General features: G+C 59.0%; 2 protein-coding genes across 4 annotated transcripts in view; one reads left to right on the top strand and one right to left on the bottom strand.

Annotated features, from left to right (window-relative positions):
• Positions 1-3787, top strand: part of Alg1 (ALG1 chitobiosyldiphosphodolichol beta-mannosyltransferase) — an 11784-nt gene extending 7997 nt beyond the window's left edge. For all 3 annotated transcript variants that reach the window (XM_047533257.1, XM_047533256.1, XM_047533258.1), the window contains 4 exons: positions 115-225; positions 1213-1327; positions 2434-2509; positions 3068-3787. In XM_047533257.1, the coding sequence (XP_047389213.1) occupies positions 115-225; positions 1213-1327; positions 2434-2509; positions 3068-3199 (434 nt within the window). In that variant the 3' untranslated portion in view covers positions 3200-3787. The remainder of the gene's footprint in view (positions 1-114; positions 226-1212; positions 1328-2433; positions 2510-3067) is intronic.
• Eef2kmt (eukaryotic elongation factor 2 lysine methyltransferase) lies at positions 3768-12512 on the bottom strand. Its single transcript, XM_047532955.1, has 8 exons — positions 12405-12512; positions 10462-10524; positions 8830-8910; positions 7678-7779; positions 6678-6811; positions 6338-6603; positions 5116-5262; positions 3768-3943 (listed from the first exon to the last, which is right to left on the bottom strand). The coding sequence occupies exons 1-8, from the start codon at positions 12498-12500 to the stop codon at positions 3768-3770; spliced, it is 1065 nt and encodes a 354-aa protein (XP_047388911.1). The 5' UTR covers positions 12501-12512.

Here is a 12512-nt window from a genome sequence, read left to right as displayed (position 1 = left end):
GGCTGCTGAGGGGTGCAGCTTTCTGGAAGTGGCCTTTGAGTCCCAGTGGAGGCTCTGGGGTCAGTGGTGTGACAGGGACCCAGAGGGGACCAGTGCAGTGAGTGTCCTCTGCAGGCAAAGGGCCACTGAAGGAGCATTACAGCCGCCTCCTCGACCAGAAGCACTTCCAGCACATCCAGGTGTGCACACCGTGGCTGGAGGCTGAGGACTACCCGTTGCTTCTAGGTGAGAGCGGCAGAGGGGCCTGGGGGAAGGCGCAGGCGTGGGGGGAATGCCCAGGGCAGGGCACCTGCGTTTCCTAAACACGGACAGAGTGAAGATCTTACTGGTTTCTGTGGCATAGTCTTTATTTATTTATTTTTCTTTAAAACAACCTAGAAATGTAAAAACCATTCCCAGCTCAGAGGCTCTATACTGGACGGGCCTTAGGCTGGACTGAGCCCTGCTCCAGGGGCCAGCACAGTGGCCCGCCAGGGACTTCAGTGAGCTCCTGAGTTCCCTGGTGTGCGGGCTCCTCCTGCCTGACCAGGCTCAGAGGGCCACGTGCGCTCAGTCCCGGGCCCTGGCTGTTGTGGGGCCCAGTTTACCCACGCTGGGTCTCAGAAGGCCCTGTCCGTGCCCCAGGAGTGGGCTGGGCCTGGTGCTGAAAGGTCCCCCTTGCCTACTTTACCCATGGTGAGTAAGCAGACTTGCTGAGATGGTCAGTTGTTTATTTGGCTTTATTTTTAGTGTTTTTTGGTGGATCTGCTGTGGGTTCCTTTAAAAATTCATGTTTTCATTAAAAATTTTATGGGTGTTAAAAATCATGAGGTCAGATACATATGACGAAGCTTGCCATTCTAACCATCTTAAGTGTCTGCTGGGTGGCATTCACTGCATTTGCACTGTTAGACAGCCGTCACCCGCGTCCAGAGCAGAAACTCCCCACTGCATAGTAACTGCTTAGGAATTCTTTTCTTTTAAAATTAACTGTGGTTAAAGAGAAGGTCAGTCAGGGTAAATAAAAACATTAAGACATGGCGGTTTTGGAGAGGGAAGATGGTCGCCGGCCTCTGGGCTGCCCTGTGTCTGCCCTTTGTGCAGCACTTGGCCAGAGTAAGCCACTTGTGTTTGGGGCATTGTTGTGGGGACAGTCTTGATTGCCACTCTGGGAGGAGCTGCTGCAGTCCTGTGAGGATGTGCTGGCACTGACCGCTACCTGCTTCCCCGCAGGGTCGGCAGACCTGGGCGTCTGTCTGCACACGTCCTCCAGTGGCCTGGACCTGCCCATGAAGGTGGTGGACATGTTCGGGTGCTGCTTGCCTGTGTGCGCCGTGAACTTCAAGTGGTAGGGGTGGACACCAGCCCTGGGGCGGGTTCTCAGGTCAGCCCCGAAGGCGGGCAGCACGGCTGGAGCTGCTTGAAGTGCCCGTCAGGGTGCCGTCTCCCGCGCACTCCCGGTGGCTCGGGCGGGTGTCGGGGTCAGGCTGAGCCCTCCTCAGGCAGAGCTGGCTCTCCACCTGTGGTTTCCACACCACAGACTGAACCAAGTGCGGTCACTGCAGCTAGACCGTGACGCGAGGCCCGTCCCGAGCACGTACAGGCCCTCCTGTCCTTGTCCCTGGACGATGCTGCTCACGCGGCACGTACCAGCACGTACGCTGCCTCAGGTGTTGAAGCCACCTACCGAGTGCAGCGGAGACACGCAGGTCACACACCACACCGCTTCACAGAGGCGCGGGGCTGGGGGGCCCAGGAGTGAACCCCCGCCAACAGAGGGATGGCAGGCAGGCTTCGATATGGGCTCATGCTGAATGAAACACCGCGTCCCAAACACCAGCCCTCTGCTCGGGGTCCCCTCAGTCAGGAATGTCGGCTGCAGTCGCTGCCGGCTTCACGTGGTTCTCCCTCTCCCCGTAGCTGAGCTCGTGTGGCTGGGCTGGAATCAGTTCAGAGTGTGATTCTGTGACCCTCGCTCCCTGGCCAAGGCGGGCCTTTGGAGAGGGCAACAGTGGACCAGGTTCTGGAGGCAGTGGCCCTGCACGGGCTGTGTGCTCACCTGCTCAGGGACCAGCCTCTAGAGGTCAGGGAAGTTCAGGTGTCAGACCCTGCTGTGAGCTAAGCTGGGGTCTCTTGGTGACCCCATCCCCAATGTGCTGAGCCAGGGCCAGGGCTTGTCTGTACCTTGGTTCTGGGGCACCGAGCCGTGGAAAAACAGCAGAAGTGATCCTTGAGTATGTTGTCCTCAGAGTGTGGCACCCAAGGGCACATCTGGGGCTTCCTCCACATCTTTCCAGCATTGCGACGTGTCCTCCCACTTTTTTCTCGAAGCCCCATCTCAGAACACGCTGAGACCAAACCCCTGCCCCTGCCCCCAGCTTCTCCTGAGTCGGGTGGGGTGGGCAGCTGGGCCCCGAGGGCTGGCTCTCAGGCCTCCCTGGGTTCTCTCTGCAGTCTGCATGAGCTCGTGAAGCATGGGGAGAACGGCCTGGTCTTTGAGGATGCAGAGGCTCTGGCAGCTCAACTGCAGGTAGGTGTCCCCTAGCAGGCCAGGGGGCATGATGCTGAGCCAGCCCTGCCCCATGCCCACACGACCTGGCGGGCGCCGGGTTCTGGAGGGAAGGCTGAGGGAGGCAGCGGGTGCCAGGAGTCAGGACCTGCCTGTCCTTGGGTTGTGGGGCCTGCTGCAGCACCTCAGGCCTTGTCATGTTTGCAAGAGCCCCTCTGTGAACAGCTGCAGACCATCTGAACAGGGGCTGAGTTCCAACAGCGCTGTCTACCAAGGTGGGTGGGCGGATTTGGTCTGCGGCTGCAGGGTGCCAATGCCCGTGCAGTCACTTCAGTAAAGCCCAAACCAGGGACCACCGCCTCCCTCCCAGCAGACAGGTGGGACTCTGCTCTGTGCAGGAACACCAGGCAGATGTGCCCCAGGGCACAGGGGGTGGGAAATGGGGGGCTGCTGCGGGAGCGGGCACTGCTGGGTGGGCAGCCGGGGTGAGGAGCTGCTGGAGTCAGCTGGCAGGCTCGGGGACGGCCTGCCACGGTGGGTGCCACAGTGGACTCAGTCCTCTTCTTCACTTTTCTGTAGATGCTCTTCTCAAAGTTTCCTGATCCTGCTGGAAAACTGAACCAGTTCCGGAAGAACCTCCGGGAGTCAGAGCAGCTCCGATGGGATGAAAGCTGGCAGCGGACTGTGTTCCCTTTGGTTATGGACATGTGACCCTGCAGGCCCCAGACAACTGCCCTGACCAGTCGAGCTGGGTGGTGGGGTCTGAGCTGCACCATACTGGGGACGGGGAGGCTCTCCCTATCCCTGGCCTTCAAGCTTTGGTCCAGTGACCCCCAGTGGTCAAGCCAGAGGATGACTGGAGACCGACTGGGAAGCTGGCCCTTCTGGCTTCTGGGAAGCTCTGAACCAGTTCGTCCTTCCTTCCGTCTGAGCACGTGACTCTTCTGGAACTTCCTGTCACCTCTTCCTCTTCCTTCCTCCCTGGGTGTTCGTCTCCTCTCCTGGCTCTGCCCCCATCCTGCTCCTCTCCTCCATTCTTGCCGTGAGGTCGGGCTGCAGCTTCCTGGGGCTGAGCGCACAGCTGTGGGAGTCCTACTTGTTAAAGACGTTTTTATTTTTTACGAGGGCAATACTTGCTTTTGAGCCAAAGCGTGCTTTCTGGTGGATGGTGATGAGGACGGGAGGGCGGCACCCACACGCTCAGTCTGTACTTCATTGGAACAGTTTGTTTCCCGAGTTGGAACGTACCGTTCTCCACTCAGGTCCAGAGCAAGTTTCATCAGCTCTGCCCCGTGGAAGCTCCTCTGCCCCGTGGAAGCTCCTCCCGTGGCGGTGACTCTTGGAAACGGCGAAGCGGCAGCGTGAGTCTCAGGACTGCCGTCTCCGAGTGTCCCTCGTAGGGGAACAGTTTCCGGTCGTGCGGAGGCACTGCTTCCCAGCAGATCGCCGCCCGGCCTGAAACAGAGCACGCGCACCTCAGGACGGCAGCGCCTCCCCCTGGGGCTGGGAGGGCAGCCCGGGGCGTCCAGGGACCCCCAGGCCCACCCAGACGCCCAGGCCGACCTCCTGGTGGGACCAGGAAGCCAGGTGCCCTGGGTTCCCTGTCACCGCACCTGTCCACCCGTCAGTCAGTGTGGGTGGAAGGGGCTGAGATTCAAATCCGCGTGTGCTGGTTGCTCTGCTGGGGCCACTCCTCACACAGGCCAGGCGCGCTCATGTTGTCTTTGGGAGCACGGGTGGCTTCTTAGTTTATATATTTATATTATAAATGAACAGTCAGTATTTATAAAGTGAAATAAGGAAATCTGTAAATCTACCATCTAAGTATAATAACTTCTGGGGTATATTCTAGGAATTTCGGGGAGGCTGAGGCAGGAGGATCACAAGTTCAGGGCTGGCCTGGGCAACTTAGTGGGACCCTGTCTTAAAGAGCTGGGGTGTGGCTCAGTGATACAGTATCCCTGGGTTCAACCCACAATACCAAAAACAAAAAACCAACAACAGAAGACCACAATGGGGGTGGGGGTGGGGTGGCTCATGCTCTGTGCCGACTGGCGCTTTGCTGCTTTCACTTGAAACGTAGTAGAGGTGTTTTGAAGGACCTCGCTCTCGGGTCTGCACAGGCTCCCTTAGGATGCCGAGTGCTGTTTGTCTGCCTGCCCTGTGGTTAGCAAGGCTGCGCGTGGAGCAGCACCTGCATGACCCTGCAGAGGCTGGGCAGGTGAGGCTGGTCAGCTACCAGGAGGGGCTCTGCTGTGGGAGCAGACAGGCGGGTGGTCCACACTGCACCAGCTTTTGTGTGGAATGCTCTGGTTCGGGGTGGAGGTGGGACCACCTGCCTACACTCAGTCGTCGCGTGGCCGCGACCCAGCTGGCATCTCCCCCCACCTGCGCTTCCAGGAAGCGAGGCCCTAAGGCTGTGGGACCCACTCTGAAGCACGCGGCAGCTGCTGGTCTCAGGCCTCCAGGTCACTGTGTTGGGCTGCCTGGCCTGAGTTCCCAGGCCTGGCATGTGGGACTGGGGCTTCCTGGTGTTTCCCCAGGGCCCCATTCTCTTAGCTTCCTGATTCTGCCTCACTTGATCCCTCATGGGAATAGCTCGGTGGCCTGCAGCCTGGGGGACTCACCCAGCTCAGTGGTGAACAGCTGGTAGGTCTCTGGGTTGCGCATGGTGAAGGCCACGTAGACATCAGGTGCCTGGTCCCTCCGGCAGGCAGAGAGCCTCTGCAGGACGCCAACCAACGCGAGGGTCACTTCTGGGCAGTACAGCACATCTGTGACGCAGAGCTCTGGTTACTCGGGGCCCCTCGGGACTCAGAACCAAGCGGTGGCCTGGCTGGTGCTGACCTTGGGGCAGGGTGAGGGCCTGGAGTGGCCATTAGATTAGACCTGCATCGTTCAGCAGAAAGACTGCTCGGGTGACAGGAAAACGGTAGGACACTAGCCAGTGGAAACTCCCTGGCCTCACGGGAGTGCTGCTGGAAAAACAGGCTGCAGCCTGCTCAGCAGCTTCTCAGCGAAGCCAGCTGCACTCTGCCTTGGGCTTCTGTGTCCTGGGCTCCGACCTGTCTGCTGTGGTGGGCATGCTGCGTAGGGCCTTCGGTGGCCCAGCCGAACTCTGCCTTCTCTCAAGAACACTCCTTACACCAGAAGTGGTTGCCTTCTTCCTGTGGCCTTTGAAAGACATGGGGCCTGGACCAGGACAGAGACGTGCAGATGGAGACAGCCAGGGTCACCCAGCATGGTGCCGAGTACAGCCATGCACAGAAGACAGGCCAGCACGGTTGTGGGGCTGCTCGGGTCTTTTCCTGACTGCCTGGGATCCTGCTCGAGGCCTGGCGTGGGACTGGGTACTGGCAATAGGCAGGAGCCATCTGTGGCCCTGGAATGATCAAGGGCTGGCTCTCCTGTCTGAAGACCTGGGTCGTGGAGGCCCAGCCCACTGGACGCCGGGCAGAGAAATGCTAGTATCTGAGGGGCAGAGCAGGAGGGGCTGGTGTGCAGCCTCCTGAGTGGAGGAGCTGCGTGGTAACTGGGGGCCTCCCTGGGGCTGCTGAGAGGGAAGCGGAGTCCGCCGCAGGGACAGCCTGGTGTGTGCTGGGGCCTGCCGTGCTCACCTCCAGCCCTGCGGGGACAGCCGGGGCACTCCTGGGACGGAGCCACCACAGCAGGAGCAACCTGAAGGAGGGCTGTGGCTTCAGGGCATCTGAGCACCGGGCGCTCCGATCCTCCTGGAGGCCAGGCGGCTCTCGGGAAGGCCGCAGCGGTTCCCTGTCCCCGCCTGCAGCACGGCTGCAGAGAGCTGGAGGGGTTGCCAGGCCCGTGCTGTCTGCTAGCGCCGGGCGTTACCTGCTGCGATGACGGTGTCTGGCTGGAAGGCGGAGAGCTGGGAGGTGGAGGCAGCATCCCAGTCCAGCTGGGCCACTGTCACCAGGGGGCACTCTGGGCCGGCAGTGGCCTCCGGCTCCAGTGACAGGCCGTTGAGAAGCACATTTCCCCGGAGCTGCTCGAGGACGCGGCTGTGGCAGTCACTGAAGATGTAGGCTCTGGGGCAGCAGGCCTTGCAAATGGTCAGGCCCGTGAGGCCCGCCCCACTGCCAAGCTCCAGCACAGTCCTGGGTGGGCGAAAGGGGGATGTCAGTCTGTGCCAGGGCCCACCGCCTGATGCCTGCCCTGCGTCTGAGGTCACCTGTGCCTGAAGGCTGCTGGGTTCGCGATGGCCCATTCTGCGAGGTAGAGAGCGGCGTCCCACGTGACCAGGCCCGTGGTGCCGTGGGAGACGATGGCTGTGCTCTCTGAGAGGGTGATCCAGTCTCCTGAAGGCTGCACCGAGAGAGGGTGGGAGGATGAAGCCAGCGTCTGGACATGAGCGCTAGTTTCAAGTCACAGTGTGGCCGCTGAGCGGACCAGTGGGCCACACCGGCACACCACCCAGCAAGGGGAAGGAACAGACCTCCCACGCGGCCACCCTGGGAGCTCGGGCCAGCCAGTGTGCAGGAAATACAGGGACGGGCTGAAAGAGCCCACAAGTGCCCCCAGATCCAGCTCTGACAGCCAGGGCCGTTCAGCAGAGGGTGGCCAGGGAGCGGGGGAGGGTGACCTGGGTTGTTCCCAGGGCCCAGGGGGAGTGAGGGTACCACAGTCTCAAGGACGTGGCTCAGGGGCAGGATGGCAGTTACGGGACTGGCTGGGTCAGGTGGAGGGCCTGATGGGCTGATGCCGGGTTCCGTCCCACCCTCAGAGGGCGGTCACTGTGGCCACTGCCTTGCAGTGGTTCCGTAAGCTGTGTATTTCTTTTGTGTGGCTTTCTGTATCTGTGTTTGATTTTATAACAACAGCTTAAAGCAAACCAGTGACTCAACCACAAGATCTTTCTGGCTGTTGTGTGCGGAAGGGGTTTCCATGTGAGCAGAATAGGAGGGGCAGTCAGGCCAGTGGCAGTGGTGGTGAGTGAGGAGGGACTGTTTTCCTGTGATGTCCACCCAGTTAGGTGTGAACGGAAGACTGGGCACCAGGTCCTTGCTAAGCAGGTAACTGAGGCGTGTTGCCTGAGACGGGTCCTCTTGGTTGGAGTGCTTGGTTTCAGGCGAGGCTGAGGAGGCCGCAGGACCGAGGGGTCAGGATGCGACCCATGCTGAGCCCTGCTCACTTCCTGGAGCACAGCTGTCTGGCCTGGGCACGTCTCCTACCAGCACGTAGCTCCGGTGGCACTGGGTGGGCTCCTCCGTGGTCAGGACCTCTGCCAGCGCCTCGTACAGCTCGTCCAGAGGCTCTGTGTGGATGGCCTCATGCTGCAGGGGACAGAGTGACAGCGTCAGCTGAGGGGATCACGCTGGCCCTCAGAAGTAACAAGATTCTACCTGTTTGCCTTTCTCCAACCTGCAGCTGTGTTGGAGGGGACCTGCACCAAAGTTAGAGGGGGGACTTGGTGCAACAGCGTAATAGAGGACACCTGGAATGAAAATTTACTTGACTGCGGGAGCAGGGGGTCTCAGAGGGTGAGGCTGGCGCCATCGAGGGAAGCAGATTCCACCGAGAGGAAGCTCTGCCACATGCACATGGTGTCCCAGCAAAAGCCACAGTCAGGTGCCCCACAGGGTAGGGGGGTTTTCAAGCTGCTTCTCAACAGCAGCCCCATGCCATGGCTTCACAGGCCAGTGTGGGGTTCGTCAGACAGCCAGACACTTCAGGTGGTGCTGAGATCACACGGAAGCCCCACAGAGGTGGGAGGCAAGGGGGCAGGGGTGACGAGCAGCAAGGATTATTTGTGTGCCTAGCACAAGTGAGGTGTGGCCCTTTCTGTCAGTGGCAGCGGAAGCAGATGAGCTACTGCCTGTGGAGGAACTGCCTCTACTGCCTGTCCAGAGTTGGACCCAACGGGCATGCATCCTGCGCCAGTCAGGAGGAGCCCACCCAGTCAGCTAGGTGGGGAGAATTTGGCAAGGGAACCAGCTCTGAAGGCACTGTAAGAGTTAATGCTCCAGCAGAGGCCAGGGACTGGCGAGGGCAGGACACTGTCAGGAGGGGGCTCTCAGCACTTGGGCCAGGACTCCTGGCAGGATGAGAAGCCGCCTGTGGAAGCAGGGCCCCAGAGGAGATGCGGCTGCTGCCAGGAGCCCTGCATGCAGGCGAGGGAGAAAGGCCTGGCCCTGCCTGCTGCTCAAATCCTGCTGGCAGCCCACTGCCCAGGGAGGCCCCTGCCAGGCAGGTGTGAAGAGCAGGCAAAGGGCAGGGAAGGACGTGAGCTCCAAGATGCACAGCCCTGGCAGGGACCCCCCTCTGGAGAGCCAGCCTAGTCCCGCTTGTGGTCTGGCTACAGACAGACACTGCCCACCACTGACCTTTTTGATGAGCTCCAGGAGAAAACTCCGGGTGTACTTCAGTGATGGTGGGTGCCTCACACACACAGGATGTTTCACTGTCTGTGAAACAGGAAAAAAAAAAAGGTTGGTTGCTGGAGAGGCCCTGCAGTAAGTGTCTTACGAGCTTCGGGCAATTAGAGGGTGAACCCAGTTACCCAGTGCTGTGCAAGGATTTGCAGGGACACAGGGTTATGGCCAGATGTACCCCAGGCATCTGCAAGACTGAGCCTTAAAATTTAAGTTCTTTCCTAAAAATCCCTCTACCCTAGCCACACACTGTGCGGTTTCTAACAGCCACTCTGGGCAGGAACACAGGCAGAGGCAGCTCCTCTCCTCCTTCCAGGGTAGCCAGTACGGACTGAAGTCTGTTGTGAGGACAGTTATCAGATTCTCTGTCCCCACAGAAGAGGTGGGAGTCCAGCCGTGGGAACCAGGTCCCTGGGCACCTGTGCTCCTGGAGGGAGAGTCCCAAGCCAAGAAGCAGGGCTGGAGACTAAAGAGGGAAGAGGGTTCCCCAGGCGGATGCCTCAGAGTCAGCCTCGGGGAGGCCAGAGCAGGGGGAATAGTGGCCGCTTGCACGATGCCCAGGCAGCTCAGGCTGGCATTGTGGAAAGGAGCACTGGAAAGGCAGGTGGGGAAGTGGGCCTAGGGACAGGTAGGCCTGCTGGCTGGGAGGCAGGCAGACTTCACAGGGCCACAGTTACCCACACAACCCCTCAGGGCTTTCCAGTTGGTCCATGTTAAGATTCATTTATTTAGATTTAATGGACAACCACACTACGTTTTGACCTTTGCTGGGAACGGAACCCAGGGTCACACATGCTCGGCAAGTGCTCTAGCACTGAGCTGCGTGCCCCAGTCCCACAGTAGGTTTTTAAATCCGCCTTTATGTTCTACCACCTGTAGGTGTAACACCTGGAAATGAACGACCTTGGTTAGATCTGCTCACAGCCCTGACCACTGCACCGCCCTCAGTCTTCCCCTGCTCCAGCTGCATCTTTCCCATGATCACCCCCAGGATAGGAAATTCTGACCTGGGCTCCTTGGATGGGTTTTGTTGTTGGGGGTGAATGTGTCTCCCCTGAATTTGTATGCAGAACGTACACTTCAGATGTGTGTTTCTGCCTCTGAGAAGCCTCATGACCCTTGAGGATTTATGTGACCTGCCCTTGACCCACATGGCCAGGGGCAGGGTGGGGCACCTCTGCCCTCTGCGGAGATGCACTTCAGAATCCAAGCCCACCTCCACAGAGCAGGGGTCCCTGCAGGTGTACGAGCGACATGAGTTGTTAAGACAGGTCTTTGCTTTAAATGCAAAGAAGAGTCTCTGAGCAGCTGGCACTTGCTAGACGCTGTCCCTGCACCTGCCGTGTCCGTTTTCACTGCAGATGGTTTAAAACACCCCAGCTTCCCTCCTCTTGTGCAGACTTTTATATATTCTCATGTCTTCATCCAAGAGAACAAAGGAGCCAGAGCTGTCTGAGGCTCTGACACCCCGTGCAGCGTTGGCTGGATGGTTTGTTCTTTGAACATGGTGTATTTTAAGGGTGGAACGTGCGCACCTATGGCTCTTCTGTCAGGTGTGCACCCCAGTGATTCAGGGGTTCTTACCTTCTGCAGAATATCCAACAGCAGCTCAGAATCTGATGACTCCCTTAGTTTCTCTTCTAGGCTCTATTTGGAGGGGAAAGTGAAATCTCAAGGGCATTTTCTCAGGAACATTAAACATGCAGTAGAACATGCTGGCAAAGCACTAAATGATCTCTCTCCAGGGACCTGGAGCCACTTGGAAATGGAAGCCATGGGAGGCTGAGGCCTGACCTTCACAGATGCCACAGGTCACACCTGCATGAGTGGTGGGAAATGTTAGAAGGCTGACTCTTGGTTCCCATGAGCCCCAGCTGCTCAGTGGTCAGAGCAGCTCCACAGCTGAACAGGCGAGCTGTGGCATCAGGGTTGGATGGGCTTGTGGAGGACCTGAATCTGAGTTAAGTGGAGGTTTGGAACGTGCAGATGCCAGGCCCAGGCAGGCTCTCCTCTTTCATAGGGGACTCAAATCCTCAGTGAACTCAGGCTGCAGTCAAGCAGATGCCCACGGCTGGTGTGCAGCTCCAGAGCCCCTCGCCATGCCCTCAAAGGCCCTCCCTGCCCTCGCTGGGCCTGGCTGCTCTGACTTCATCTCCTACCACCCTGCCCCATTCCTGCTCAGTCCCCTCCAGCCACGCTGGCCCCCTGGCCGGTGGTTAGCACAGCAGGCTCCTACCATAGGACGTTCCCCGAGGCCTCTTATGACCCACTGTGTCACAGTCCAGGGCCCAGGTCAAATGCTGCTTTTTGGGGGAGAACTTCCCTGACTCCCCTCCCAGTTCAGACGACTCTTCTCCCAGTTCTCCATTTCCCTCTTCTATTGGTTCCGGTCACCCTCACCTCCTGGCTGCTTATTATTTATTTATCCTCTGGCTCTCTCATCTGAGCAGGTGCTCATGTCTAATGTGTACTGTTGACCCCTGGCTCATAGAAAGCATTCAAAAAACATTTGGCCACTGAATAAAAACACCAGGTAACACTTATGTGCATTTACCACAAGCTAAGCACTGCTTCAAGGGCTTTTGTACTCAAGTGACTGTGAGTACAAAATATCATGAGGTTGGTATCATTATATCCCCCATTTTACTAATTAAAAACTATGGCACAGAGAGATGTAGTTACTTTTCCATGGTCACACAGTGCACTAGGGGTTGGGCCAAGATTCAAGTCTCTCTCTAGTTGCCTCTCATCTACTGCACTTTTTCCTTTCTTCATTAAGCCTTTGCTCAAACAGTGACAATAACAAACCCCACCTGGGTGTTGTGGGTGAGCCCAAGTTAGCGCTTAGCACTGCATGTGAACAATTATATTCCATGTGACTGGATGCTGTTAGGCTTTCCAATTTTGGGTTAAAAAATGTACATATTCGTCCTCTCCGGAAATGATCTCAGAGTGCTAAATGTCTTATGTTGATGAAATAACACAAGTGAACCACCACTCCATCAGATGGGGCAGGCTCGGGAAGAATCTGCATCCAAACTGACTCATAGCAGGGAGCTCAGTGCACGTGAACTATCAACGGGGCAGGGTCCATTAAGGGCCTCTGTTGGCAGAAGGCCTGCTCGCCAGGCCCAGATCCGCAGGCCCCAGGGCGCGGGGCCCGCCCCTTGGCCTCTAGTCCCTCGGAGCCCGGGCGGCCTAAGCTGCGCGGAGACGGTGTCGCTCCTTGCCCGACACCGCGGAGGGCGCCGCGGTGGGGTTCTGAGCGCCGGCCGCGTGGCTGGCCGCGGACGCCGACCTTTCGGAAGGCGCAAAGGCAGCACTTCCCCGTGGCCAGTTGGCCGACGGCTTAAGACACCATGAAACCGACCGTGAACCACCCGTGACCCTGGAAGCCCACCGCCCGCGGGGCTGGGAGGAATCCGCCTCCCTCCGCTCGGCGGAGCGGCCTGCAAGGCGGCGGGCAGGGCCCGGGGTCCCACCCGCGCCGGCCAGGTCCGCCTCGCGCCCCCGCGCCCCGCGCCCACCTGCCAGGGGAAGGAGCGCAGCGTGCGCGCCGCCAGGAAGCGGCGCTCGAAAGTCCATAGCAGGCGCGCAGCCCCCGCGCTGTCCTCGCGCGCCATGGCGGGGCCGGG

This window comes from Sciurus carolinensis, chromosome 18, assembly GCF_902686445.1.
Source record: "Sciurus carolinensis chromosome 18, mSciCar1.2, whole genome shotgun sequence".
NCBI lineage: Eukaryota > Metazoa > Chordata > Mammalia > Rodentia > Sciuridae > Sciurus > Sciurus carolinensis.
Note: the sequence above shows the minus strand (reverse complement) of the source record. Positions and strands in the feature narration are given on the sequence as shown.

Excerpts from the sequence above, each read along its gene's own strand:
- Eef2kmt (XM_047532955.1), bottom strand. The coding sequence starts at position 12,500 with ATGGCGCGCGAGGACAGCGCGGGGGCTGCGCGCCTGCTATGGACTTTC. Across the intron at positions 8,911-10,461 it reads TGTTGGATATTCTGCAGAAG|ACAGTGAAACATCCTGTGTG; the intron begins GTAAGAACCCCT and ends CCTGTTTCACAG. Across the intron at positions 5,263-6,337 it reads AGACACCGTCATCGCAGCAG|ATGTGCTGTACTGCCCAGAA; the intron begins GTAACGCCCGGC and ends TCTGCGTCACAG.